The sequence below is a fragment of the Aaosphaeria arxii genome (assembly GCF_010015735.1).
Source record: "Aaosphaeria arxii CBS 175.79 unplaced genomic scaffold BU24scaffold_5, whole genome shotgun sequence".
In the NCBI taxonomy this organism is placed as follows: Eukaryota; Fungi; Ascomycota; class Dothideomycetes; order Pleosporales; genus Aaosphaeria; species Aaosphaeria arxii.
This window is the reverse complement of record NW_022983478.1, coordinates 48007-73058: the sequence shown is the minus strand read 5'-3', so window position 1 is coordinate 73058 and position 25052 is coordinate 48007. Positions and strand designations below refer to the sequence as shown.

The 25052-nt window shown below is 48.2% G+C and overlaps 9 protein-coding genes across 9 annotated transcripts; 6 read left to right on the top strand and 3 right to left on the bottom strand.

The window, feature by feature from the left end:
• The first annotated feature begins 71 nt into the window (after nt 1-71).
• BU24DRAFT_370830 (general substrate transporter) lies at nt 72-2505 on the top strand. Its single transcript, XM_033524446.1, has 7 exons — nt 72-613; nt 677-716; nt 772-954; nt 1008-1070; nt 1123-1200; nt 1249-1971; nt 2034-2505. The coding sequence occupies exons 1-7, from the start codon at nt 409-411 to the stop codon at nt 2437-2439; spliced, it is 1698 nt and encodes a 565-aa protein (XP_033382458.1). The 5' UTR covers nt 72-408; the 3' UTR covers nt 2440-2505.
• Nucleotides 2506-3719: 1214 nt separating this feature from the next.
• Nucleotides 3720-5281, top strand: BU24DRAFT_423160 (uncharacterized protein). Its single transcript, XM_033528169.1, has 3 exons — nt 3720-4020; nt 4070-4636; nt 4695-5281. Exons 1-3 carry the CDS (start codon nt 3903-3905, stop codon nt 4946-4948), a joined length of 939 nt encoding a protein of 312 aa, XP_033382457.1. The 5' UTR covers nt 3720-3902; the 3' UTR covers nt 4949-5281.
• Nucleotides 5282-5651: 370 nt separating this feature from the next.
• BU24DRAFT_210579 (uncharacterized protein) lies at nt 5652-8029 on the top strand. Its single transcript, XM_033521929.1, has 3 exons — nt 5652-5839; nt 5893-7103; nt 7170-8029. Exons 1-3 carry the CDS (start codon nt 5764-5766, stop codon nt 7842-7844), a joined length of 1962 nt encoding a protein of 653 aa, XP_033382456.1. The 5' UTR covers nt 5652-5763; the 3' UTR covers nt 7845-8029.
• Nucleotides 8030-9389: 1360 nt separating this feature from the next.
• Nucleotides 9390-10716, top strand: BU24DRAFT_349306 (uncharacterized protein; the record flags this gene model as incomplete). Its single annotated transcript, XM_033523598.1, has 4 exons — nt 9390-9591; nt 9651-9855; nt 9908-10416; nt 10478-10716. 4 exons carry the CDS (start codon nt 9390-9392, stop codon nt 10714-10716), a joined length of 1155 nt encoding a protein of 384 aa, XP_033382455.1.
• A 744-nt stretch (nt 10717-11460) lies between these two features.
• Nucleotides 11461-12556, top strand: BU24DRAFT_370817 (putative cyclase; the record flags this gene model as incomplete). Its single annotated transcript, XM_033524445.1, has 2 exons — nt 11461-11571; nt 11628-12556. 2 exons carry the CDS (start codon nt 11461-11463, stop codon nt 12504-12506), a joined length of 990 nt encoding a protein of 329 aa, XP_033382454.1. The 3' UTR covers nt 12507-12556.
• A 51-nt stretch (nt 12557-12607) lies between these two features.
• Nucleotides 12608-14395, bottom strand: BU24DRAFT_441763 (uncharacterized protein; the record flags this gene model as incomplete). The annotated part of the gene is made up of 6 exons (XM_033530468.1): nt 12608-12933; nt 13045-13268; nt 13317-13758; nt 13814-14029; nt 14087-14222; nt 14276-14395. 6 exons carry the CDS (start codon nt 14393-14395, stop codon nt 12608-12610), a joined length of 1464 nt encoding a protein of 487 aa, XP_033382453.1.
• Nucleotides 14396-15769: 1374 nt separating this feature from the next.
• Nucleotides 15770-17692, bottom strand: BU24DRAFT_451259 (uncharacterized protein; the record flags this gene model as incomplete). Its single annotated transcript, XM_033531089.1, has 1 exon — nt 15770-17692. One exon carries the CDS (start codon nt 17690-17692, stop codon nt 15818-15820), a length of 1875 nt encoding a protein of 624 aa, XP_033382452.1. The 3' UTR covers nt 15770-15817.
• A 632-nt stretch (nt 17693-18324) lies between these two features.
• BU24DRAFT_347885 (uncharacterized protein) lies at nt 18325-19650 on the top strand (the record flags this gene model as incomplete). Its single annotated transcript, XM_033523540.1, has 2 exons — nt 18325-19138; nt 19208-19650. 2 exons carry the CDS (start codon nt 18325-18327, stop codon nt 19648-19650), a joined length of 1257 nt encoding a protein of 418 aa, XP_033382451.1.
• Nucleotides 19651-19938: 288 nt separating this feature from the next.
• BU24DRAFT_423153 (P-loop containing nucleoside triphosphate hydrolase protein) lies at nt 19939-24888 on the bottom strand. The gene is made up of 10 exons (XM_033528168.1): nt 24435-24888; nt 24195-24382; nt 24083-24137; nt 23665-24035; nt 23066-23605; nt 22742-23015; nt 21886-22629; nt 21291-21820; nt 21180-21244; nt 19939-21122 (listed from the first exon to the last, which is right to left on the bottom strand). Exons 1-10 carry the CDS (start codon nt 24558-24560, stop codon nt 20203-20205), a joined length of 3813 nt encoding a protein of 1270 aa, XP_033382450.1. The 5' UTR covers nt 24561-24888; the 3' UTR covers nt 19939-20202.
• Nucleotides 24889-25052: the final 164 nt, after the last annotated feature.

Genomic DNA, 25052 nt, shown 5'->3' with positions numbered 1-25052 from the left:
ATGCGCCCGCAGGACAGACACCCGGACGGTGTGTGCCGACGCATCGTTGCATCCACATTTACGAACCCCATACTAACCCCATGGGCCGACCATCAGTCCTGTTTCCCCATGTCGATTGTTTCCCCCCTCCCCCTCCAAGGGCCTAAAAGATCCTACGAGGTAACGTTGCGGGTAATAGGCTGCGCTGCTGCGTGTCAGCGGCCAACTGCCGGGGCTTTGGGTAAAATGCGATATTAGTTCCCATGATTCAGCCTGTGTATTGGCACATGCAATTGTACAAAAGGTCTATTGTTTTTCTTGTAAACATGTAGCTAAAGTTCTTCTCAACGCCGAAATCGCGAACTCTGGTCTCCTCCTCCCTTCGCTCCAAGAAAAGTTATCTCGTTCGATCAGTAATCATCATCCATCATGGGCGGTGGTGCTGGCGGTCCGGCCGCCTTCAATGAGGCATTGCAAAGGCGCCAGGCGCTTATGGGCGATAGCGGTGCCCGAGCCCTCGTCAAGAATTGGAAGGTTGCACGAATTGCTGCGTTTGCTTGCATTGGCGGTGTCCTCTATGGATATAATCAGGGCATGTTTTCGGGCATTCTGGCCATGCCTGCCTTTGGGAAACGTAAGTTGTGAAGATGCGTTTTCGAGCATTGATTATTGTTTGTGATGCTAAGATGGCGAACAGAGACGGATGGATACATTGATAACCCAACGCAGAAGGGATGGTACGTTTTTTGTCTCAAGGCCATGCGGTATGGAAAATAGCTGACAAAATTACAGGTTGACTTCCATTCTCGAATTAGGCGCATGGCTTGGTGCCATCCTCTCGGGCTTCATTGCCGAAGTGTGCTCTCGTAAATACGGTGTCTTGATTGCGACGGGAGTGTTCATTATTGGTGTTGTGGTCCAGACTACGTCAATTGCTGGTGGTCACAATGAGATTCTCGCAGGACGATTCATCACGTTCGTAACCGTTTCGACGACATTCAATGGGGAGATAGGCTAACTTCACACAGGGGTATGGGAGTAGGAAGTCTTTCCATGATTGTTCCTCTCTACAATTCCGAATGTGCTCCTCCGTAAGTCACAGTCTTGTTGTGCACCTGACTACTTCGCTAACAAATATTTCAGGGAAGTTCGTGGAGCCCTTGTTGCCTTGCAACAGCTTGCTATTACCTTCGGTATCATGGTCAGCTTTTGGATCAATTAGTACGTCCAAATACGAGTCTCGTGGGCTTTTTATCTAACAACTTCCAGCGGCACAAACTACATTGGCGGAACGACTCTCGAAACGCAGTCGAACGCAGCCTGGCTCGTCCCCATTTGCCTGCAACTTGTACCCGCTACATGCTTGTTCGTCGGTATGATTTGGATGCCTTTCTCTCCACGTTGGCTCGTTCATCATGGGCGTGAAGAGGATGCGCGTGCAGTGCTCTCGAACTTGCGAAGCCTTCCCCCGGACCACGAGCTCATTCAGCTTGAGTTTCTCGAGATCAAAGCCCAATCCCTATTCGAGAAACGCAGCGTCGCCGAACATTTCCCCCATCTGAGCGAGCAAACGGCTTGGAACACATTCAAGTTGCAATTCGTCGCAATTGCCGCTCTTTTCAAGACTAAGGCTATGTTTAGACGTGTCATTGTGGCTACGGTCACTATGTTCTTCCAGCAATGGACGGGTATCAATGCGGTTCTCTACTACGCGCCACAGATCTTTAACCAGCTGGGACTTTCCTCGAATACGATTTCTCTCCTAGCTACTGGTGTCGTTGGTATCGTCATGTTCATCTTCACAATCCCAGCCGTTCTCTGGATTGACAGAGTCGGCCGCAAGCCCGTCCTGACCATCGGCGCAATTGGCATGGGAACCTGCCACATCATCATTGCCATCATTCTCGCCTTGAACATCGATCGATTCCATGAGAACCCCGGTGCAGGTTGGGCTGCCGTCGCCATGGTTTGGCTCTTCGTCATCCACTTCGGGTAAGACATCATCACAAGTATTCACAACACCAACACAGCACCAGCTAACACTTCCAAAACAGATACTCCTGGGGCCCCGCCGCCTGGATCATCATCGCCGAAATCTGGCCCCTCTCCACGCGCCCATACGGCGTCGCCCTCGGCGCCTCGTCGAACTGGATGAACAACTTCATCGTCGGCCAAGTCACCCCTGAGCTCCTCGAGAGCATCACCTACGGCACCTACATCCTCTTCGGGCTCCTCACGTTCATCGGCGCCGGCTTTATCTGGTTCTTCGTTCCCGAGACAAAGCGTGTGTCGCTCGAGGAGATGGACGTCATTTTCGGCTCGGAGGGCGCTGCCCAGGCGGATACGGACCGCATGAATGAGATTAATAATGAGATTGGGCTCACGGCTATTCTTAATAGTGCTCATCCTGCTGAGGAGGTGTACCTGGCGAAGGAGAAGAATGAGGTTGAGAGGGTTTGATCGCGGGAGTTAGTGGGGGAGTGGACTTCACACGGTTCAAGGTTACAACTGAGGTAGAATGGGGGGGGCAAGAAGGGGGAGGGAGAGTCGCAATTAGCGAAGAAGAATATTTACAGATTGATGATTGCGTTGTTCGGGCGAGACTAATGAAATATTAATTACTTGTTGATTTGAGCGGCACTGTGAGAGTTTACATGCTTGAGAATGAATTCAGCTATTGCTCATCTTACAAGTTAGATAACATGAGTATTATCTAAAGACGCCCCATTACTGCAAATATTTAGCCGACACTCGACGATGAAATCGTTGAACCTATCTAATCTTAACACTGACAGGGAAGGCAAGGTCTAGAATGTCCCGGGTCCTGTCTTGTTTCCGAGAAGGTGGTTGGGGATTCGATGGGAGATCGGAGACATGGAAGATGGGTCACACGAACCAGATAGCAGGTCGGTCCCAGCAGTTTGGAAATCTCGACTCGATCAGAGATACCTCGGTGACAGGTGTGATACATGAATTACCGATTCCAAAAACAGGGAAAGAACGTGGATATTTGGATGCACTGAGGAAATCTGAGTCAGTTTCTCTTTTCTGTATCAGATTGATGTTTTGGTGCTATTACTTCAAATTTTTAAATCTTTGCGTAGATTTGAGTTTTACTACATGGAAGTTTTAGTTTTCGAGTATGAAGATAACGATCTCTTTCATGCTTATCTAGTTCAACGATAATTCAGAGCCATTGTGTTAAAGGTATGGAAGTTTTTCTGGCATAGAGACGCTATCGCTTTAAAGGGAATAAAAATTGTAAACGTGGCAGCGAGCTTTAACCAGGGCGTTTTGATAAGAGTATGAATACAGTCTCTTTGAGTTATAAAGGAGGAAAATCAATAATGTTACTAAGGTTTGGGTTTTTTATACATTCTCAATGCCTACTAGAAGCATCTCACTGTTCCTGTGGTGGTGAAATTGTAGCGCTCATATGTCGCTTTGAAGGAAGATTACCCACTGTTTCATCATCATCAGCCAAAATGCCCCATGGATGATCGATTGTACCAATTTTCATACCATTACTGAATCCCTGAGAATGAAGGTTGAGTTTCACTGTAATATATGGAGAGACAATATGAATACCATGTTTGAAACGTCGCGTGTGAGCCCTAAATAGGCTTAGCGGAATATCGGTCTTGGCATTTTCGCCCGCCCCGCGCTTCACACAAATCTTTGAGTCAGATGAAAGAAGCCACACAGTCGCAGATTCAAACTACCACCGTAACGCACGCGTACCCGACTGCCGTAACCCTAATTCGACGAACTCGATCGAAATTGTTCCAACCGTCCACAGTAACCGAGGACACCGATAATACGCAGGAAGAATACGCAGTTCTAGCGATCCGACACCCCACCCCGCCGTGCGAGCGATCGAGAAATTACAATAACCAGGAAATTGAAGAGAAGGAGTAGCCAAAATGTCTCTCACAAATTGTCGGTTTTACGAGGAGAAGTATCCGGAGGTGGAGAGCTTCGTGATGGTCAACGTTAAGCAAATTGCTGAGATGGGCGCATACGTGAAGCTCCTCGAATACGGTGTGTAAATTTCGCTCGACATCGAAATCCTTCATACTAACGGCTCTAGACAACATCGACGGTATGATTCTTCTCTCCGAACTTTCGCGACGACGTATCAGGAGTATCCAGAAGCTCATCCGAGTTGGACGAAACGAGGTTGTGGTCGTGTTGAGGGTGGACAAGGACAAGGGCTACATCGATCTGTCGAAGCGACGTGTGTCGCCGGAGGACATCGTCAAGTGCGAGGAGCGCTACAACAAGTCCAAGATGGTACACTCGATCATGCGCCACGTCGCCGAGAAGACCAACACCCCTATCGAGGAACTCTACCAGACCATTGGCTGGCCGCTCAACAAGAAGTACGGCCATTCCATCGATGCATTCAAGCTTTCGATCACAAACCCCGAGGTCTGGAACGATGTCACATTCCCCAACGACGTTGTCAAGGAGGAATTGCAGGGCTACATCAGCAAGAGGTTGACACCGCAGCCAACAAAGGTCCGCTCCGATATCGAGGTTACTTGCTTTGGATACGAGGGCATCGATGCCGTGAAGACGGCACTGCGCAAGGCAGAGGCAAAGAACACTGCAGACAACCAGATCAAGGTCAAGCTTGTGTCGCCACCACTTTATGGTATGGCTATGCCCCTTCAACTTGTGCCGTTGTGATCAACACTAACTAATTGTCATAGTCCTTACATCACAGTGTCTCGATAAGAACGCGGGTATCGCTACTCTGGAGGAGGCTATCAAGGACATTGAGGAGAGCATCACATCCGCCGGCGGAAGCTGCGTGGTCAAGATGGCGCCCAAGGCCGTCACCGAGAATGATGACGCTGAGCTTGCTGCGCTCATGGAGAAGAGGGAGCGCGAGAACCAGGAGGTCAGCGGAGACGAGGATGAGAGCACGAGCGATGAGGGCGGTGTCGTTGAGGCGGACGCTTGAAGTGACGAAGTGATGAAAAAGACCTTGAAAAAGCAGGCATCCGGAGTTCAGGATCTGGAATCTGGGCGATTGTCCAAGCATGTATAGTACCCAATAGATGGTAATTGCATGTTTTGATATACTACGCTTCCAATTATGTGAGGACTGAAGTGGCCTTAGGATGCATTGTCTGCGTCTAGGAGCCAGCTATCAGCCAGATGTGTACAGAGTATAATCCTACCTTTGCACTTTCGAGTAGCAGGTTTCGGGACAATTGTCTGTCCATTCTTAAGTTCAATCGCGATTTCACGAAGGCAGTCCCCGATATTCGCGGCGACGTCAATAGATTGCACGGGCCATACGTCTTTCGTCTAAATAGCAAGCCATTGAAAGGTTGTAGATCCTGCGCGGCGTGGAAGACGCATCTTGTCTATGCGCAGGAGCTTTGGTGAGCCAGCGACCTTAGCGGGCGGGATCGGTGGGTGGAACTTGAAGGGGAATGACGATGACGATGATGGGCAGGGCAGCGCAAGGGCAGGGCACAGCACAATCCAACTGACCAACCACCAATCGCCAACTCCGCTCCGCTCCAAGTGCACCCGCCAACTTTAATAGCTCCATGACCAACATCTGCTCTCTCTTGCACACAGCTTCCCCTCAGTACCCTCCTCCACCTGGGTGTGTGCAAAGCTTCAATCCGTAGCTTGGATCGCTCTATATGGTCATTGAGCTTTGGAAGGTCGAGTCGTGTCCATTAACCGCCAGAAACACTATCTTACGAAGCTCTCTTTGTACACTGTGCCTCCGGAGCTCACCTCGGCTCCCCCATTGTCGCAATGGTGCGATGGAATCAGATCCTCAACACGGATGGCCACGACAGGCGGCATAGACTACAGGATGAGATGCGTAATTGTAAGCTTGCAATGCGGTCGTGCTCTCCAAGTAGCTTTTCTCTGACCATACAGTGCTTCCAACTGCGAACCGTCACGAACGCCAGCCACCCTCACCCATAGACCCTAAAGAGGTGACCAAGATCGCGTTGCGCCTTAAACACCAAATCGAGCAGGTCATTCCCTGCGAATTAGAGGAAGAAGCTGTGTCCAAACCCCATAGTTCTATCATCACGAATGCTGTGGTTGAAACCGCGAGACAAGCGGGAGGAGAGCACAACGGCAGCTGTGTTGTATATTGTCTGTTGGTGGTGAAGAAGTGGTTCAAGCAACAGGCTCTCGTCGAGCTCTGGGATGCTGATTTGCACGATGTCCGAGCCGTGGCAGCGGAGATAATGGCGAAGCGCATAATAGAAAGCGAAGACAACCTGGACTATCTACTTGGTGAGGTGCTCTTGAAGCGGTACTCCATTCTCATTAACGACGAACCGACCGTTCCGGCGAACGCGATTGAGAGAGCTGTAGATCTTCATGCCTTGACCGTCATAGGATCATCTGGCTATCAGAAATGTATCAGCTACTTGTGGCGAGGTTGGCTGGTCCAGGACGACGAGGATCCGAGCCGGTTCGTTGACTATGAGAACAAGACGAATACCGATTTCTGGTCGCATCTCGATCCTGACCGTATGCGTGTCCCGCAGTATCAGAACACTGTTCAGGTTGCCATGACCTTGATCTACCTCGCACTCTACACGGGCGCGATAAACACCATCAATCCCTCTGGTGATCTGGATATAGTTGAGGGCTTACTCTATGTCTTTACACTGGGTTTCGTCTGTGACGAAATATCCAAATTCTGGAAGGTAGGCCGGTATTACATCGGATTCTGGAATGTCTTCAACTGTACTCTTTATGCCCTGCTCTTGGTCAGCTTCGTCCTCAGAATGGTCGCATTGGGTCACTCTCTTGATACGCCAGAACGTGGTCATTTCAACGAACTCAGCTATAACTTTCTCGCATTCACGGCACCGATGTTTTGGATGCGCCTGCTACTCTATCTCGACACTTTCCGGTTCTTCGGCGCCATGCTGGTTGTGCTTAAAGTAATGATGAGAGAATCTCTGATCTTCTTCGCACTATTGCTAGTGGTCTTGGTCGGATTCTTGCAAGCTTTCGTTGGGATGGATCTTACAGATTCAAAGCTTCAGGATGTTGGTTTCGTCGTTGAAGCCATGCTGAAAGCGATCATGCAGTCTCCTGAATTCGATGGGTTTGATAAATTTGCTGTAAGTGTTTTATTCGCCTCAGGCATTCCAAGCATCCAAATAGCTGATCGCTAATTCACCATGTAGCCTCCCTTTGGGCTTGTTCTTTACTACATCTTTACCTTCGTCGTGATGGTTATCCTGCTCAATATTCTCATTGCGCTTTACAATAGCGCCTATGAAGACATTACAGGAAATGCCATTGACGAATACCTGGCCTTCTTCTCACAAAAGACGATGCAGTTTGTCCGTGCACCGGACGAGAATGTGTTCATTGCACCTTTCAACTTGATCGAGATGTTCCTCCTTATCCTTCCATTCGAATGGTGGTTGCCGAAGCCCAAATACGAACGCCTCAACGACATTGTGATGGGCGTCATTTATTCACCTCTCCTCGTCTTCACCGCTCTACTCGAGACTCGTGATGCCCATCGCGTTTCATACAACCGTCGACGCGGGGAAGAGGATGATGATCGTGTGCATGAATGGGAACACATACTCCATGAATGCGACTTCGAGGCCGATGGTTGGGACAAAAAGGTGCAGGCCACCAAACCGAACGTTGAGGTCGACACTGCTGTGCTTGAGATCAGGAAGCTCAAGGAGGAGGTTGGAGAGCTCAAAGAACTGCTGCTTGAGATGAAAGACAAGGTGGGAGGAGGATGGGGCAGCGAGACTTTGGCCAGGAGTGGTTTCGGTGACGGCGAGGCACACGAAAAGAAGGGTGAGAGTAGTGATAACAATTCTAGGGAGCAGGAGTAAGTTTATTCCTCGCTCCCGAACTTGTGCTTGACAGTGCGATTGATTTTCTTGCAGTCAGAACGAAGAGGGCGGCAGTGGCGGCGATGGAGGCGTGTGGCATTCTGATTGAGAAGCGCAACAGTTCGCAAGAATATATACATTTCTAAGACGTTCATTTCCCCAGAGCAACTCTGCATCAGATTACCAGGACCATAGCTGATAAAATCGTCAATACCTCGACGCCCGCAGACTAAAATTGTACATTCTTTATTGGGTCGGTAAAGACTTGTAAAGATTTGCATTAGTATATATCCCTTGGTATGGAATAAGAATTGATTCCAAGTATTTGCTATGAATGATAATTCTTGGTGTCTTGTCAACGACATGCAGGTCACTGCTGTTTCCTCTTCATCAATGCCATGTCTGATCTGCGAGAACATCCACAAGGAACAAATATGCAGCGACTCATCAGATCTCGCAACCTTTTGTCGATTGTGGTAAACATTGAACAGATCATTCTATCAGAATGATATTCAAGTGGTGGTCATTTGATTCGGGTGTGAAAATACTAGACGTATTCTATTCTTGATAGGCTGAAGTTGCTGTGATGGCTGGGGCTGTATGCGCCACCAATATATTAATCGCGTTTGTTTTCTTTGCAACACAAACTTGATATTTCCCATATAGGAAATGCATGATTGCGGTGACAATAACAAGAATTCGAGGATCCATATTGTGTGGGTTATTAGGATATTAGAAGTGCATTGAAATCGTTACGATGGCTCGTTATTACTATTTATTGTACGGAGTAACGATACGTCCAATCGCAAAAGGAAACTTGTTCAGCATAATTTCGAATCTGTATTTCATTCGTAGCACGCACTTTCGGGGCCACATTCACTGTGTGAAAGACGCAAGTTTAAACTCTAATCCTTCATCAAGTCCATCATAACGACACTGCCCGCAGTGGATCGTGTTTGAGGGCTAGTGTGGTGCTTGGTTCACGATAAAGTTACGCTACTATGCAGGTATTTCCAACACTGGCCCCTCTAGATTGGGACCATGCCAGCCAGCCTCGAAATGTACATTGTTAAATAAAGCCTGGGGTTTTCCTCTCAGTGGCTTGATATTCTGGACTTTCGTAGGAAACACCACTCAGAGACCCAAAGAAGGGAGTCACGTACATATTACTTTTGTATGGCGCAAATGCTAGTCGTAGATCCAGCCTCAAGCCACCGATAATTGACTTTCGGCCGGCGCCAGATCTACAGAGACGGTCGAATAACACAAGCCAACAACACCAATCGGACGCTAGCCCGCTTGCCCATGAACAACTCTGAAATCGGATCCAATGAGTCCGAGGACATGTCCAAGTCCTCAGCGAGAATCGAGTTATGTTTAGGAAAAATCAACTTTTCCCTTGGCAAAGGGCTGGAAGCCACAACACACAATGTATGTAATGCAGCTTGCACGTCCTTCGGCGCCACTTGATCTTCTTCTTCCCTCACCTCGCCCACGCGTCGATTCTTCAACATCTTCAACCAGAAGGGTAGGGGGATGAAGCAAATGGTCTGGCTGTGGTTGACTCGGCTCGTTGCCGTAGATGCCTTACCATTCATTGCCGACGGGGGCGTGCAGCGCCGCTATGGCGCGGCACTGGACCGCCGAAACACCCAGACGGACACTTCCACAGGAGAACCACCGAGGGATCGTACGATAGTCACTGTACTATCATTAATTTGCATGATGGTGCTCTCTTTCCTTCTAGGTATGCGACCCCACTCGTGGCAAGACTCGCACGCTTTGCGACTGACTGACAGTATGAAGGATCCCGGTTCACAAAATTGAGGCGGAATGCCTTGATGAAACGGAACCTAACGTCGATGCTCGTCCTGTTATTGTATGGTCTTGTAATCCTGTTCCTAATATCGTCTACGGTATTGCTATCAGGTCAAGGTCTCGAACATTACAATCTGTGCTTTGCTGCAACCTGGGTTTGCTTGATATTCTATACCGCGAGCAAAGGTGTTATGTATGCTGCTGCCGCTCGCTTCTCTATCCGAGTCAGTTGCTAATATCGGCAGATATATCTTCCTCGTGGAGAGGGTTCATGTCGTTCGTGCCCCATTTGTACAGCGAAGACGCGACTGGCTCTACTGGGGATGCATGGCGATGGTTATCGCCTCATTTGTTGGCGTCTCCATCAACGCATACCTCCACCCAATCATTGAAATGCGAGGAGACAACAGGTGTTATATGGGAATCCCGGGAAAGGTTTCCATTCCATTCATGGTGGTCGACATTGCGGTTGATGTGGCACTGACAGGCGTGTTCTTCTACTTACTCCGACCGTTGGTCAGCTTCCATGGGATAGCTACCTTGGACGGGGTATTTGCAGCCAATAGAGAGAGAATCGTCAGTGTTGCCGGACAACAAGAGACTGCAGTCCAGAAAAACATCAGGGCGTTACTATGGAAGAGCGTTGCGGGAAGCATATTGATCATGCTGCCGACCATTGCCAACATGATTCAGTTCTATATTACCAAGGGACGGGAGCTTGCCTTGATATGTCTCGGCATTTGTGTCCTTGACGGTAAGTGGGCCCAGTCGTCAACTGAGGCAGTCTAGAATTGTTTACTGATGGCTACATCTAGTTACCTGGGATGCCATTGTCATACATTGGCTTACATTCGGCTCAGTGGAGGCTGAACAAAACTTGAGCAAATCTCTGGAGTTGTCATCTCCTAAGTCACCTACGTTCCGACCACGTTCCCTAGAGGCTTTGAATATAGCAAGCTCACGACAGGCTGCGGTACCCACGTCACTACAGAAAGTCCAACATCCTCGTAAATGTGTCTCCGGAGAAACATTGACAGAAGTTCGCCCCGACTGACAACGCTCTTTGCTTTTGAGGATCATCTCTCTTTCTCGTATTCCTATGCGTCACCGAACGTAGTCAGCTTGAAGCCATCCAGCCGTTTCTTGCTAGTATCGGTTTAGTCTCGGTCTAAAACTACCGTCTTGCCCTTACGACTCGGACACCAATATGCTAGCAGACGTCCCAAACTCATTCCTTGGGCCTGATAAGGTGCTACGAGTAGATGAATTCTAAACTGATTCATTGTCGATCACTCGGCGATCACTACTGATTACTATCGAGGCGTAAATATGTTATCGAGCATTGCGTGGGTCTCAGTTGGTTAGACTCAGTTCCCCATCCGTGTATTGAAATGGCATTATTAGAAGCACTTAATCTGACGGACCTTGGGTTCATAGGTAACGGGCATAATCGTCTGATAGACAGGTGAAATGATAGCGAAACAGTGCGGTTGATGGATGACGAGCTGTCGCTTTGTTTGGGGGGCATAGCAAAATTGATCCGGCGGGGTACATGCTGTACGTACAGTATAACTCAGCATGTTGTAGGTAGTTGTTAGTACGGGTGGTGGTGTGATGAAATACGAATACTTTTATCGATAACAACAGCTATGAAATAATGACGACCTCATCGAAGGTATTACAGCACATACCAAATCCAACGGTGCTGTAACCGGTAAATTTGATACATTATTATCCTAGGTGACACAACGTACCGTTTTCACGATCGATTAAGCCATTAAACAATACATCAAAAGATATGCGTTTAGATCCTCATGGAGAAGCGTCCACCTTCCCAAGAAGAGCAGATTTGCCCCACATAGCTGGTACACCAGAAGACTCTGAGTGGTTCTGGGGAGGCTCAGATGAGGTACGACATGTAATTTGTTGTATGCATTTGCATGGAGAAAAGCTTTCTTGTAGCAGCTCGGTCGACTGAACCTCCTTACCGCAGAGCGTATCCGCAAGGCTACCAATTCCGTGACAACAGGGCATGTTGTATCTTTGAACCTTCCATTGAACATACCCGATCCAGCCCTTTTTGGAAGAAAAGGTCTTCATCACCAGATTCACAAACTTGGACCAGGAGCTTTCAACGACGACCAATTGACATACAATACGCAATCAAGCAGCCAATGGGACGGTTTTCGCCATTTCGCTGATCCAAAGAGTGGTTTCTTTTACAACGGGCTCAAAACTGACGATCTCTCCCGAGAAGAAGGCGATGACCTCTCCTTGACAACCCGACTTGGAATCGATGCTTGGGCGAAAAGAGGCATCGTCGGTCGTGGCGTCCTCCTAGATGTTTATGGCTGGAAAAAGGAGTCCTATGACCCATTTACCGATCATCCGATCACCGCTTCCGACTTAAGTGAATGTGCCAGGTCACAGGGTGTAAACTTCGAAACTGGTGATATTCTGCTCGTTCGAACAGGCTGGTTGAGCCGATACGCATCCTTGAACGCTGTTGAAAGAGAGAAGCGGGCAGCAATGGATGCATTCGAACAGAGTTACTCAGGACTGCAGGCCTCAGAAGATATGAAGGATTTCTTGCACGACAACTATTTCGCAGCCGCGGCGACCGATTCGGCCAACTTCGAGGCGTGGCCGTCGCCAAGTCTAGAGAAGAGTCTCCACGCTACTTTGCTTCCTCTCTGGGGCATGCCAATTGGTGAATTGTGGCATTTGGAAGAGCTTGCTACGGCATGTAAAGAGCTAGGACGTTGGCATTTCCTGCTTACCAGCTCACCTGGGAATGTACCTGGCGGTGTTGGTAGTCCGCCCAATGCGTTAGCAATACTGTAGAAACAAGAACAGAAAGGAGCACGCTGACAAACTTTCATACAAGATTAAATACTAACATTAAATTTACTATTACTATTCAATAATTCGTGGTGATACATATTTTACGCTTGGTCATAGGAATTTCTATGAGGGTGATGTGGGTCATCACGACTAAAACTTTGATCTGGTAAGCAACCTATCCTTGGTAGGGCCGTGATCAAGTCACTTTGACTTCCACAGCTCAGACATAAATGTCGATAATTTGAGGGCTTGGCTTCTTGCCTTTCACACTCCTCCTCTCTGAGGCTTTCGCAATCCCCAGAAACATGCGATGTAACACTCGTTCTCGTAAGATGCACCGTACTTATTTCTGTCGGCCATCGCTCTGCAATATTCCAAATACCGTCTCTTCTATATTCCTTCTGAGAAGGATTCTCAACGAGACCTTCTTCATTTGACCCATCATCAGTTCCCCCCTGGACCGATAGATTGTACCACGTTTCTCTTGCTTTCTTGCCCCTGCTTCCTTCCCGGTGATGCATAGGTGTTGGGATGCTACGATCTCGACTGGAGTTGCTCTTGATAGACGTGAAGAAGTTCAGGCACCTCTTTGGGAGGATCATCTTAAGAAGAATGCGTATGGAGGGCAGACTGACGCAGACGAAGCCGCTACCAAGTTCCAGTCCAGTCCAGATGGTTACGGGAACGTAATCCCACGTTGGGTCCATGCCAATCTTGAATGTCAAGAGAGAGTGTAGGCGTACGATAGTAGTAATGCAACCACTGCCAGACGTTAGTTGTTGTCGGCTGAAAGAAATTCCAATGACGTACAAAGTTCCAATGCAGAACATGGCACCCACGGCAATTTTGCGATACCGGGCCATGTTGAGCTTACGAATACACACCAAGGGAAGGATCAACAAGATAACATCATGCGCAATAGCATTGGCGCTATTTGCATAAGCCAAGGCGTTTATGTCGAGACATTTCCCATTGATATCGCGGTTCCAGAAAGATGGGATTGGTGTGCACGTAAAGATTGTCGCAAGGAAAATCACCAACGTGGATAGCACGATATACACCAATATCGTATAAGCGATGACGCGAAACTTTGGATACTGGAAGATCTGGACGTAAAACATGATGAGGGAAACCTTGATGAGTCCAAGAACGAGGATGTAGCTTGACCATGCAACATAGAAAAGTCGAAGGCATTCTTTCAGTTGGCCGTGTTCCAGATTCCAGAGATGCTTCCCAAATCCAATTTTTGTCACTGTTGCTGGAGTCAGCCTTTATCGGCAACGTGACTGCGCAAACAGTAAACTCACTCGTGATTATGCAACCAGAGGGCAGAGCTGCAAGCAACATTGCCCCTACGATAATCCAATCATCAGGCGTGATGCGTTTGGACAAGAGTTTTCCAACAAAGCGCATTGTCACGAAGGTAAACGCAACGGCATAGTTGAGAGATATATACAGCATTACGTCATGAGATTTATCCTCAGTGGAAAGATTGCACATGACCGCTTGAACTCTGGCAGTATCTGCATCCCATGATCGTTAAAACATGGTAAACCCTGTGCAGGTGGAGTTCACTTTACCTAAGATGTCTGACATTGTACATTTCTGAAGTAAACATGATGAGACACCCTTTGCGAGATCTTCGTTTCGACACTGGCATTCGTAATCATCAAGGGGACAACCGCTGGCTGGGACGAGCTGAATAAGACACTGCAACTGTACATATGTTAGCTGTTTCAAGGTATGTACACATGGAGTGGACAACGAACGCCGCATTTCGGTACATCTCCAATGGACAGTGCCCGGCTGTCGAGTGTGAAATTATGTGCTGTTGCCTGCAACAAAAAGAGCAGGCACAAGAATGCCTGAAAGAACGTATAAACGCCCATTGTCGAGCGCCAATGTCGTGGGAGGGGCCGAACCAGGGCGGTCTTTGTCTTATAAGTTGATCACGCATGAACCATGACGGGAATAAACATGGTGTTCGGCTGATCTTCAGGTGAATATTGTAAACTTTATCTGCTATCTATACTTTCCCCAAGAAACTCCCCAAGAAAGAGACTCTAGAACTATGCACAAACTCTTGCAAGTGTGTGAAGATGAGCGAATCGGGGTGTAGACTCATGGCGCTAGTCTTCACCACGTAAACCTTGATTGAACACTAGCATGACTCGGGAGGATCGTCGTGGCTGCAAACATGGGGAGGAAGAAGCACGTTTCATAACGCTTTGCCACGAGGGTTGATCCCAGGCACAGTTCATGTCTGGGAGTAAGGGTTGAGAGTGGCGCACAGCCTGTAACGGCGGTTCGCAGACGGTATCTCCATAATGTCGCGCGTACAAGTTCAGGGTCTCAGGGACAGGAGCATTACCTACACAGCGCAGTTGTGCGCATCTCCCCTTGCGACACAAAGTACACATTATTCATCTACATTGTAGTTATGAATGACCCTCACCCAAGTCGCTGAGAGCAGCATCTGCAATGTCGTATTTACTAGAGTGACTCTCGGTTCGAAACTATATGAAGTTCCAGGCCTTGTACAAGTATGTGGGCTAAACGAGACCATGGTAGATTCGGGCCAGGACGGCACCATTGTCAAAGGTCAGTGTTAGTACTCCGCCGTCAGGTTATGTAGCTAACTTTAATCACAGCAAGGTTCGACGAAGCTTTAGTCCTTGACATGGACCAAACCATGTGTCAAAACCCCGTTCCAAACCTACTCCAATAGAATCAAGCTACATGGCAAAAGAAGTAAAAACAATGTTAATCCCTAGCAAACACAGCATGCGAGCCGAACAGTCGACGGCACCTCATCGGCACATGCATGCACATGCATTAGCCACCACCTCGTCACTCTTTCCCTTACCATCAGGTCCAATAAGGATGCTGTGTACTTACGAGGTATCACTCTGTTCACGTTGGAAGCTTTTGTTACAACACAATATCAAATATTCCACATACTTGCCGTCCATGTGAGTCTCGTTGAATCGTTACCCGACTTAACCAAGTCAACCCTGTTCTCGGCGCTACGCAAAAACGACAAGTCATCCTCGCATCTTTCATCGATGGGGATTCCGCTCCTCGCTATTGAACCTTTTCTCGCCTTGCGAAAATATCAAATCGTACGAAATTACAAGATCGTGCAAAACTATCAAGATGATCCCCCTGCATCCTTCCCCAGTGGGTATAATATACGGTTTTCGTTTACACCGAGACCAGTCGGTGCCAGTCGTTTTCCCGCCACCACTGATTACTAAAAATATTCGTCATAGGTTATATAACTTTCATACAGACTCATCTTGATCATCGTCTCATAAAAGCTTATCGAGGACATCGCTGTGCCATAAGGTCATTTTACGGTGCTCATATATAAAAGCCAGCGAGAATGGATTCTCGAGCCAGACCGATCCGTACCAGTCCCATTGTTGCCTCGCCCAACGGACACTTTCCGCAAATTCGCCTATGTCTCCGTCGTTCGGTACGCTCAGTCGATGCAGCTCGCGGTGTGGCGCTTCCAGCCTTGGTAAGGCAATCCCATACGCGGTCCTGCGATAGAAATCGTATGCGGAATCCCATTGGTCGACAGCACCGTCTGCCGCATACTCGTGCACATTATAGAAATGTATGATGGGTCTAAATTCTGGCAGTGGTAATGGTTCAAGATACGGCGGTGGTTTCTCTTTGTTTCCTTCGGTCTGGCTTTCTTGCACCGGTTGGGATATAGGATCAGGGGCTGGGGTGACCGTCTCCGGAAACACTGGTGTCGGAGTTGTGTTCTGGATATTATCGAAATATCCTGGAGTGCTTCCAGCGGGATCTGGGGTAACAGAAGTCAGAGAGTAGGGACAGAAACTGAAGTTTCCATGTTCGTTGCCCATGTACCCGTATTGGGACATTCCAGAACCGTCATGTGAGAGGCCATCTGTTGCTGGCAAATGAATGTCCGTCGTGTGTTCTTGAGCCAACAGACGGGGGCGTTTCGGTGGAATAGTGCTATCATCACCGTCACTTTCCTCGACGGGTCTGGGCCTCTTATGCCGTTTGTCAATATGTCCTACAAAACCAGTACTCTGACTGTAGCCAGTACTTGAAAAGGTCGCTGGCGCATGTAACCCTGGGTGAGTATACGAATCCAGTTCATCTGTGTCAGCGCTTTCGACTTCATCTTCGTTACTTTCAGGATTATCGTGATTTTTTTCCACGGCGTCATCCACGGATCTGCGTACGAATTCCCCTATTACATTTTCTACAGCCTCCTCTATGTTTGGTTCTGTAGTTTGTTCCGTAGCTTCTTCTATGTCTTCTTGCACATTTTCTTCCGATTCTTCCGATGGGTTATCTATACGGGGACGCTTGGATGATGCAGATGCCTCGGATTGAGATTCCCATGATGGACGCTTCCGCTTTGAGCCAGCAGCAGGAGCGGCAGGAAGAACAGGATGAGGAGAAGGCTGAATTGGAGGATTAATAGTAGGAGGATGAGGAGGAGGAGGAGGAGGAGGGGGCGGTCCTACTTGTATGGGATGCCCTATACGGCCTCCATTTGCGTAACGTGTGAATACAGCACGGTCGAGATTACCATTTGACACTTGCTTGGGCCCGCCGATGCGGTTGACGAGTCGTTGAAAGTCTCTTGGGAACAGCCATTCCCGCTCTGGGTTATTGATTGCATACTGTACGCACCGCGTGAGGTCAAGGGCATCGTCCCCAGTGGGATGTTGCTTGATGTGTCTGGCGAGGTCACGAAAGTTTATGGGTGGCACTGGGTGGTTTGCGGCGTGGTTCATATTGCCGGCCTTTGGATGAGTGATGCGAGGAGTTCGAAAACCACCCACGTCGATATTCAGGTTATTCCAAGCTCTTTTCTCAGCTTCTGTGAGGAAGGTTATGTATTTACCAAGCGTCCACTGTGGGTGTTGTCGCCGCATGGGGTGTTGCATCATTATAGTTATAGAATTTGCCGGGTAACTTATGTGGTGGTCAAAAGTACGGAACCTATTCATCATTTGTGCTATAACCTTGGCCGTTGCTCCATTGTTGGCAAATCGTTGGATCACATCCACACTCTTCAGCCAATGTGGGAAGTAGGCTATAATTTCAGCGGCCGTGAGGTTTCCTCTAGGAAAGTCTAAGTTGGAAGGGGGAGCGCCCTCGCCAAAGGCGTCCTTTACCGAACCCCGAGCCATGTTGCAGGCTCTGGAGAAACTTGATATGCGTTAGTAATCAATTGATTGAGACAGATGGCCTTACTGGGAGACTCACAGGCAACTGATTTTGTTGAATAATCATCTTGGAAAGCGGTTGGTCACGCTTTAGTAGTGAACGGATATAGATGTGTATAAACAAAGTTGTGGTAGCAGGTGTGGGCATTGTGCAAAGATGGTCTTCATATACAATCTAGAAAAGGTACAAACCCGCCAAACCAAACCACAGTGAAGTTAACACACAAAGGAAGATGCAGTCATTGTCTGTTTACTGCAGAATTACCACCTACCATCTTCCAGAGGAGTTAAATGAGAGTCCTGGAGTGTTCTAGAATCACGGTCTACTATTCGGGCGAAGTAAAGGAGCATATGCTTACTCACAAACACTGTCTGCCACCTTTCAGAGGTAGTGAAGGTGGGATAAGATTGTCACATTGTGAATGAACAACAAAAATATGTAAACAATGCCCAGGCCCACCCGCATTTGATTGCCAACACAAAGCCAATCAATTTCGTTTTCTTCTTTCCACGACACCCTGTTGCAGTAGCAGAGTCGGCGCATCCTTCGTCAAGTACCTAATGCAATCGAGAGGATCTTCAGCACTCATAGCATCATGCTTTTGGAGAATCTCCCCTTCCCGGCATCAGCCAATCTCACCGCGGCTGAGATTCTAACATTTCTCCCGGGCGGTCTCAGGTGTGCAGACGTGGTTTATCGATTCTTTTCAAACGGCGGTACCAGGCAAGGTATTCACGGAATAATCAGTACCAATCGGTTCCCGCAAAAAAACGAATGGAGCGCCAACATCTGTGGATCGTTGCTCTACCGAACTATGAGAAAGGCCGGCTTCGACGGTTGGACTTGTGGGATCCACGAGTTGTGGCATAAAGACATTGCTGCATCATGGAACGAAGAAGATCTCAGTGTTGCCGGATTCAAGACACCATGCGAAATAGGAGAGAAAGGAGATCCGGCAGGCCCGATTCCATTTTCCCACTTGGCAAATGGAGTCAAGAAATACCCTGCTGGTAACGATGCGTTAGATCTTACCAGGATGGTCACTTACGCTGTCGAACACCCCAACGAGCACTGGCAATACCCCACACACTACGACGAGCTCTTGGAACACATAGGTGGGCCTCATCCGCCAAGTACGGAGCATACAGATCGATACATTCTTGAGAAATGGGACAAGTGGGTCAAGCAAAACACATACATCAACCTCGCAAGGAAACGTGCTTCTCAGTCAACATCGGCAACTATGTCGCTCACAACTACACCACGTCCAATGGCTTCACCGAATCAACTAGAGCCTCATAAATCTCCTATGCTGCTCAATACCGGAATACCAAAGGGCACTCCAAGGCTGTTGCCCGCACAGATGCAACGAACAAAAACTTTGTCTGGGGAAGTTATTGGTACTATCGGTACTACAATGGGACAAGATGCCATCTCCATCTCATCACCAAGCGATTCAGGGCAAACGAGCTTACAAGCAAACAGGTTTGGACGTGTGCTACCGTCCCATCCCGACTTCATGAACTATGTTCGTCGTCCTGCAACTCTTGCGACCGCACCAGACTCGGTTAAATGGGACTCTGCGGATACCCAGAATCTTCTAATGGTTTTCGGAACATTTCGATATCCGGCCGTAACCAGCATATTCAGTCCGTACGCATTCTTGTGCTCGCGAGATTACCCTCCTTTTCGGATGCTGCACCATATCGATCAACCACATCCCGGAGATGTCAGTGGATGGGCGGAGAACCTTCGGTGGGCAGCTGAGCAGCATGAACTGTTCGGTGTTGAAAGTTGGACAGAATGCCCTGAGCATATGAGACTCATCTCTCGACATCGCTTTGAACAAATCTGGGTTTCTGACGAATGGCTGGCTGACTATATGAAGAGGGGTGAGAATGTTCAGGAGACGGTGAATTAGGTGCAAGATTCTAACGAGACAGGAAAATGCCAAAGCAGATACTGTAGTACTTTGTCAAGTGGGAACATTGTACATTCCACGAAAGGCTAAGTAGGATGCAAAGCATAGTTAGGGGAGCGACTTTTGTGTATATAGAGTATCGAGCCATAAATAGAATGTAACAGCCAATCGCACAAAAGTCTCATCCAGCCTCACATCATTTTGATGAGACAATTCATAAGAGAATGAGCTCTGACGGTTCGGCTCTGGAGATGCCATCGTGGTAAGCCCTACAACGACGGTGCCGAAATGAGCAGAACGAACCACTGCCTGCCCACTTCAGATAAATACCCATCAATAGCAGATCCAAGTACAGGAAGTTAGCTGTAATTCATACACGCAGGGGTCGAAACAAGTACCAAGGTTCTAATTGTATCCTTCCTCATAAAGCGACTTATAGGTAGGTACACGTTTATTTTATTAATGATTGCCACGTGCAGAGTCCGAAGGACTCTGGCAATAGAGAGAAGATATGATTACATTAAATATAGTACATGCCGTCTATCCCTTGGACTAAGCCGGAATACTCCTGTCAAGACTCTGGCCGAGACTCATTTCATAGTACATGCCTCGTTTGGATAAAAGTTCTGAGTGTGTACCCTTTTCCGCGATTTGACCCTTGGAAAACACCAAGATAACATCCGCATCTTTGATTGTACTCAATCGATGTGCGACTGCGACAGTCGTTCGCCCTGATCGTGCTTTCGCCAGCGCCAGCTGAACCACCTTTTCACTTTCCGTGTCCAGGGCCGATGTTGCCTCGTCAAGAAGAAGGAGTTTCGGTTGCCGAATCAAAGCCCGCGCGATGACGATACGTTGTCGCTGGCCTCCTGAGAGTTGCGTCCCCCTGTTTCCACACATCGTTGCGAATCCCTCGGGTAAGGAGGTGATGAAATCCAAGATATTCGATTGCCGGGCAGCGTCTTCAATCTGCGCATCAGTGACATCTTCATCGACACCCATAGCTATATTTTCTCGGATGGAACCCTGGTACAGAACGGGCTCCTGTTGTACTAGGGAAACCCTACAGCGGAACTTTCGGGGACACAGATCGGCTAGGGACAACCCATTGAAATTGATTTTTCCAGATATCGGATCGTAGAAACGTTCGAGAAGAGCTATCATTGTGGATTTGCCACAGCCCGATGCCCCAACAAGGGCGATGTGCTGTCCGGGTTGCACATCGATATCAATGCCATCCAATACCTTCGAATTGGCTCGGCTTGCGTAAACAAAGTTGACCTCCTGGCATTCAATGCGAGTTGGCTCCTCTTTTTCATCCCTGTCACCATGCGGTGGTTTGCTTGGGTCCTCCTTCACTGTTGGTTCGAGCCTTCGTAGCCAGAACAGGTAGTTTGCGGCCGTTTGGGCCTTCGTGATGCTCGTAGTATATGAGAAAAAGGATGCTGCTGCCTCACCGGCGAATATCACTCCTATTCAACTGTTAGCTTTAACCCTATCTCTGTGGTTAGGAAAATCGAAGACCCTACCTATGAAAATGATGAAGAATTGCGAAGTCGTGTATTCGTAGTATGAGATAAGACGGCCTCCGTACCTAGAAGATTTAGCAAGGAACCAGACGATACTTATGGAGAACTCACCAGAATCCCAAGGCCATGGCCAAGAAATTGATAGACTGTGTCAGGGCATACCAGAACATGGTCCATATCAAAGCCTTTACAGACCGTCCGGCAACTCCATCAAGGCGCTCGTGGTACTTCTCCATGATATATCGTTCCAGTACCAGCGAGGAGACTGTGCGTATAGCGGATACAGCTTCAGAAGCAAGCGCAGCGCTACTCGAGAAACGTTTGCTTGTTGCCTCTTCTAGTTTGAATTCCAATCGAATGCGAAGATATCCCGCCGTTATCATCGGGGGTAGGGCTCCAAATACCACCACCAAACCAAGCTTCCACCCAACGATGAGAGCTAAGATGGAGCTCGAGATAACATTGACACAACTGATGAGGATGAGCATAAGGTTGAAGCCTAATAACTCAACAAGATTATTTGGATATAGGGAAAGGCGGGATGAGAGCGCTCCAGCTGCATTTTCTTCTTCGTCAAAGAAAACCATGTCTTGCTTGAGGATCAGCTCTAAGATCTCCAGTCTATAGTGGCGTGAAACATGCTGCAAGATGTCAGTTCAGATGCAAATCAAAGAAAGCTTCCTGAGCGTGATTCATGCTCGCATACCTGCGCCACAACGTTGCTCGCCCATCCAATAATTGCATAAACAGCCAAGTTCCCAAGCGCGACTACGAAGAACATCAAGGCATAAAAGTCACCTTGATCCACCGACTCGCCCGGAGGTAATTGAAATGCGTTCACAACACGAGAGAACAGGATTGCCTGGGCCGGGAAGGTCAATCCTCCAGCCACCGCCGCTATGGTGAGAAGGATGAACCATGGCCATAGTTTTCCTTGTTCGCTGAGAACTAGATAGATGCACTTTACAAGGCCATAATTGATTCCGTCGCGCATTCCTTGGTCTTTTTTGGTGTCTTCTGCGTTCGTCACATGAGTCTGCGTGCGAACAAGGCTCAGATCCTGCTTTTCTGTCTGACTCTTTTCTGGATCATCTTTTTCGCCAGCGTGACCTAGGTCCTGGGCGCGCACAAGACGCGCGTATGCGCCATCCGCATCTAGGAGCTGCTCATGTGTACCTTGTTCGATGACGTTCCCGCTGGACAGTACGCAAATATTGTCAGCACCACGGATGGTAGACAGTTTATGGGCAATTACTATCGTAGTGCGGTTTGCTGAGACGTTGTCAAGCGCTTTCTGAACAATGCGCTCTGCTTTTGGATCAAGTGCAGAGGTTGCTTCATCGAGCAATAGCACGCGTGGATCTGATACAATGCTGCGGGCTATTGCAAGCCTTTGCTTTTGCCCTCCGGATAACATCGCTGCGCGTTCACCGACCTCTGTTTCGTATCCCTGTGAAATAGGAAGCTGTTAGCCATGATTCCCCTGCAGTTTTCCAACTTGTGCATTGTCGGGCAGCCTAATGTTGTATAAGATTGTGACCGGGAAACGGAGTAATGTGTACCTTTGGAAGTCGGTTTATGAACTCGTCGGCATATGCATCTTGACATGCCTGCTCTACCAGGGCACGTTGCTGGTCTTTCGTAAGGTTAGCCTTTTCAGTCCCATACAGGCCATATGCAACGTTTTCGTATATGGTCCCGCTGAAAAGTACCGGCTCTTGCTGAACCAGGCGCATATTTGACCGGAGCCAGCTAAGGTTGATGTCTTGGAGAGCAACGCCATCCAAGGTGATTGATCCACTGGCTGGATTGTACCATCGCTCCAACAATCCGACGCTACTTAATGTTCAGTACCATCATTAATGGGGATTACCGAAATATCTTACATTGTTGATTTCCCACATCCACTAGCGCCTACAAGTGCGGTGGTTTTGTTCGAGGGAATGGATAAAGTGAGACCACGAAGAATAGGAACGTCTGCTCTCGCAGGATACGAGAAGTGCACGTCCTTGATCTCTATACTTCCTAGACATTCCTCAGGTACTTTTCCTTCTTTCGAAAGAGGGTCGATTTCGGAAATCGTGTCGATGGTGCGGAAAAGCTCTTCTGCCGCCGATGTAGCCTTCGTAAGGACGAGGATTTGGGGGGCAATTTGCGTCAACGCAGTAGCAGCAGCGATAACTGCAAAGATCACAACGAATACTTCGCCTGGTTGATCGATCTCCCTAGATGCAAACATACGAATCCCACGCCAGAAAGCTAAGCCGTATCCAGCATAGACACAAAAGAACTCAGTGGAGAAGAGAACTGCGTAGTTGGGCGACTTCTTCATGCCAATCTTCATCGCCGCAGCTAGAAAGCCATCGAATTTACGAGACAAGAGAGGATGAAGCCAGTATGAATGAACTGTCCTCATCGTAGAAAACCTACAATTCTGCCATTAGCACACGTCAAGCGATCTCTGAAAACCATGTGTGTGGCTTACATTTCCTCAGCCAGAGATGAAGCTTGAGAGTAGATTTCGAGAATCGATCCTTCCTGTTTAACATCAATGCCTATGCATATACCGGTAACAACTATGATTGTCGGAACAATACTCAAGAGTATGAAAGTGAGCTTCCACTGGACTGCGAAGGCAACGACAAAAGCAGAGACGAACTGTGACAGTGCCTGTATGGTCAGTGTCAGCTTCTCTGAGATTCCGTTATTGACGTTGTTTCCGTTGACCACAGCCTGCGTGGAAATTGAGCCAGATTCTGCCGCGTCAAAAAAAGCGATATTCTGTCGAAGAGTGCTCTGAAGAAAGTCTACCCTCAAAGCTTTTGTAGTACGGATAGCAGCCACCGAGACGCACACCTGTAAAGTCAGTACACTTTCGCACTAGATCGCCATGAAAGCCATACCGAATGAATGTAGACTGTACAAAATCTTGCCACGAAAAGGTAAACAAACCAGATCCTTAAAAGAGTCAGTCTGAGCGGTTCTGCGATGATATCTTAAGGCAAGGCAAATTACGTGAATTTAGCTGTCTCTGATCGATATTCGGCGGGTGTAAGAGTTCCAGTTCCGAATCTTGTGAATGTTGTGACGAATTTTCCGAAGACTAAGTCCATCAAAGGGAGGATGGTCCCTGCTGCAATCGCTGCAATCGCTGCAATTATGTTGAGTATCCAGCTTGTACGATCCGCATATCTGAAAATGCGCTGGCACGAAATTAGTTTATTACATATGTGCAATCAACATAGTAGAACATACCCAATAGCTAGCGAGGCCATTACTCTTTCGCTCCTCTTTGCTATTTTCCGCTTTCTTGTCTTGGACGTCAGGAGCTGGACTTTGCTGTCGGCTGTTGGGCCTCTCTTGATTTTCTGATTTCGTCATAGGGAAAACGGGGTGAGGGTGGCTCGGAAAGTCAAGAGCTGGCGGATCGCATAGGGATATAAACGATCGCAGATTGCGGGTACATGTACCTAGATGCGTCGAATGGTATTAGTGCTAGGCGGAACGTCTGGTCAGCACGAAACGGACCCGTGGAACCCGAGAGACCTAGAGATTCACAGAGAGAACATAGGGGGGCAAGCCAAGGAAAAAGAACATAACGAATTTGGGAACAAACCAAGAAGGGTATGCGCAGGCGCTGATTTGATGTCAATGCAACAAGGTCGGTTTGGGTAATAACTATCTTCTTTGTAGACTACTCGTGGATCGGTCCAAACGACAACGATTCCATCGATATATACTCTTATTCTACTTACAGTATTATAAGCCAACTTCTTTCTGCCAAGTGTGGAGGGGGTAGAGCCCTTCGTAACACGCAAGGGCGTTAGACACGGTTCACTGGTAGAAGCGTTACAAGAATGTTTTCCATTGTTA

Coding starts and splice junctions, on each gene's coding strand:
- BU24DRAFT_370830 (XM_033524446.1), top strand. CDS start 409: ATGGGCGGTGGTGCTGGCGGTCCGGCCGCCTTCAATGAGGCATTGCAA. Junction 717..771: donor AACCCAACGCAGAAGGGATG/GTACGTTTTTTG, acceptor ACAAAATTACAG/GTTGACTTCCATTCTCGAAT. Junction 1,972..2,033: donor CTCTTCGTCATCCACTTCGG/GTAAGACATCAT, acceptor CTTCCAAAACAG/ATACTCCTGGGGCCCCGCCG.
- BU24DRAFT_423160 (XM_033528169.1), top strand. CDS start 3,903: ATGTCTCTCACAAATTGTCGGTTTTACGAGGAGAAGTATCCGGAGGTG. Junction 4,021..4,069: donor CGTGAAGCTCCTCGAATACG/GTGTGTAAATTT, acceptor TAACGGCTCTAG/ACAACATCGACGGTATGATT. Junction 4,637..4,694: donor TGTGTCGCCACCACTTTATG/GTATGGCTATGC, acceptor TAATTGTCATAG/TCCTTACATCACAGTGTCTC.
- BU24DRAFT_210579 (XM_033521929.1), top strand. CDS start 5,764: ATGGTGCGATGGAATCAGATCCTCAACACGGATGGCCACGACAGGCGG. Junction 5,840..5,892: donor ACAGGATGAGATGCGTAATT/GTAAGCTTGCAA, acceptor CTGACCATACAG/TGCTTCCAACTGCGAACCGT. Junction 7,104..7,169: donor ATGGGTTTGATAAATTTGCT/GTAAGTGTTTTA, acceptor TTCACCATGTAG/CCTCCCTTTGGGCTTGTTCT.
- BU24DRAFT_423153 (XM_033528168.1), bottom strand. CDS start 24,560: ATGACGAAATCAGAAAATCAAGAGAGGCCCAACAGCCGACAGCAAAGT. Junction 22,630..22,741: donor TCATAAACCGACTTCCAAAG/GTACACATTACT, acceptor CCTATTTCACAG/GGATACGAAACAGAGGTCGG. Junction 21,123..21,179: donor ATTCTTCATCATTTTCATAG/GTAGGGTCTTCG, acceptor ACAGTTGAATAG/GAGTGATATTCGCCGGTGAG.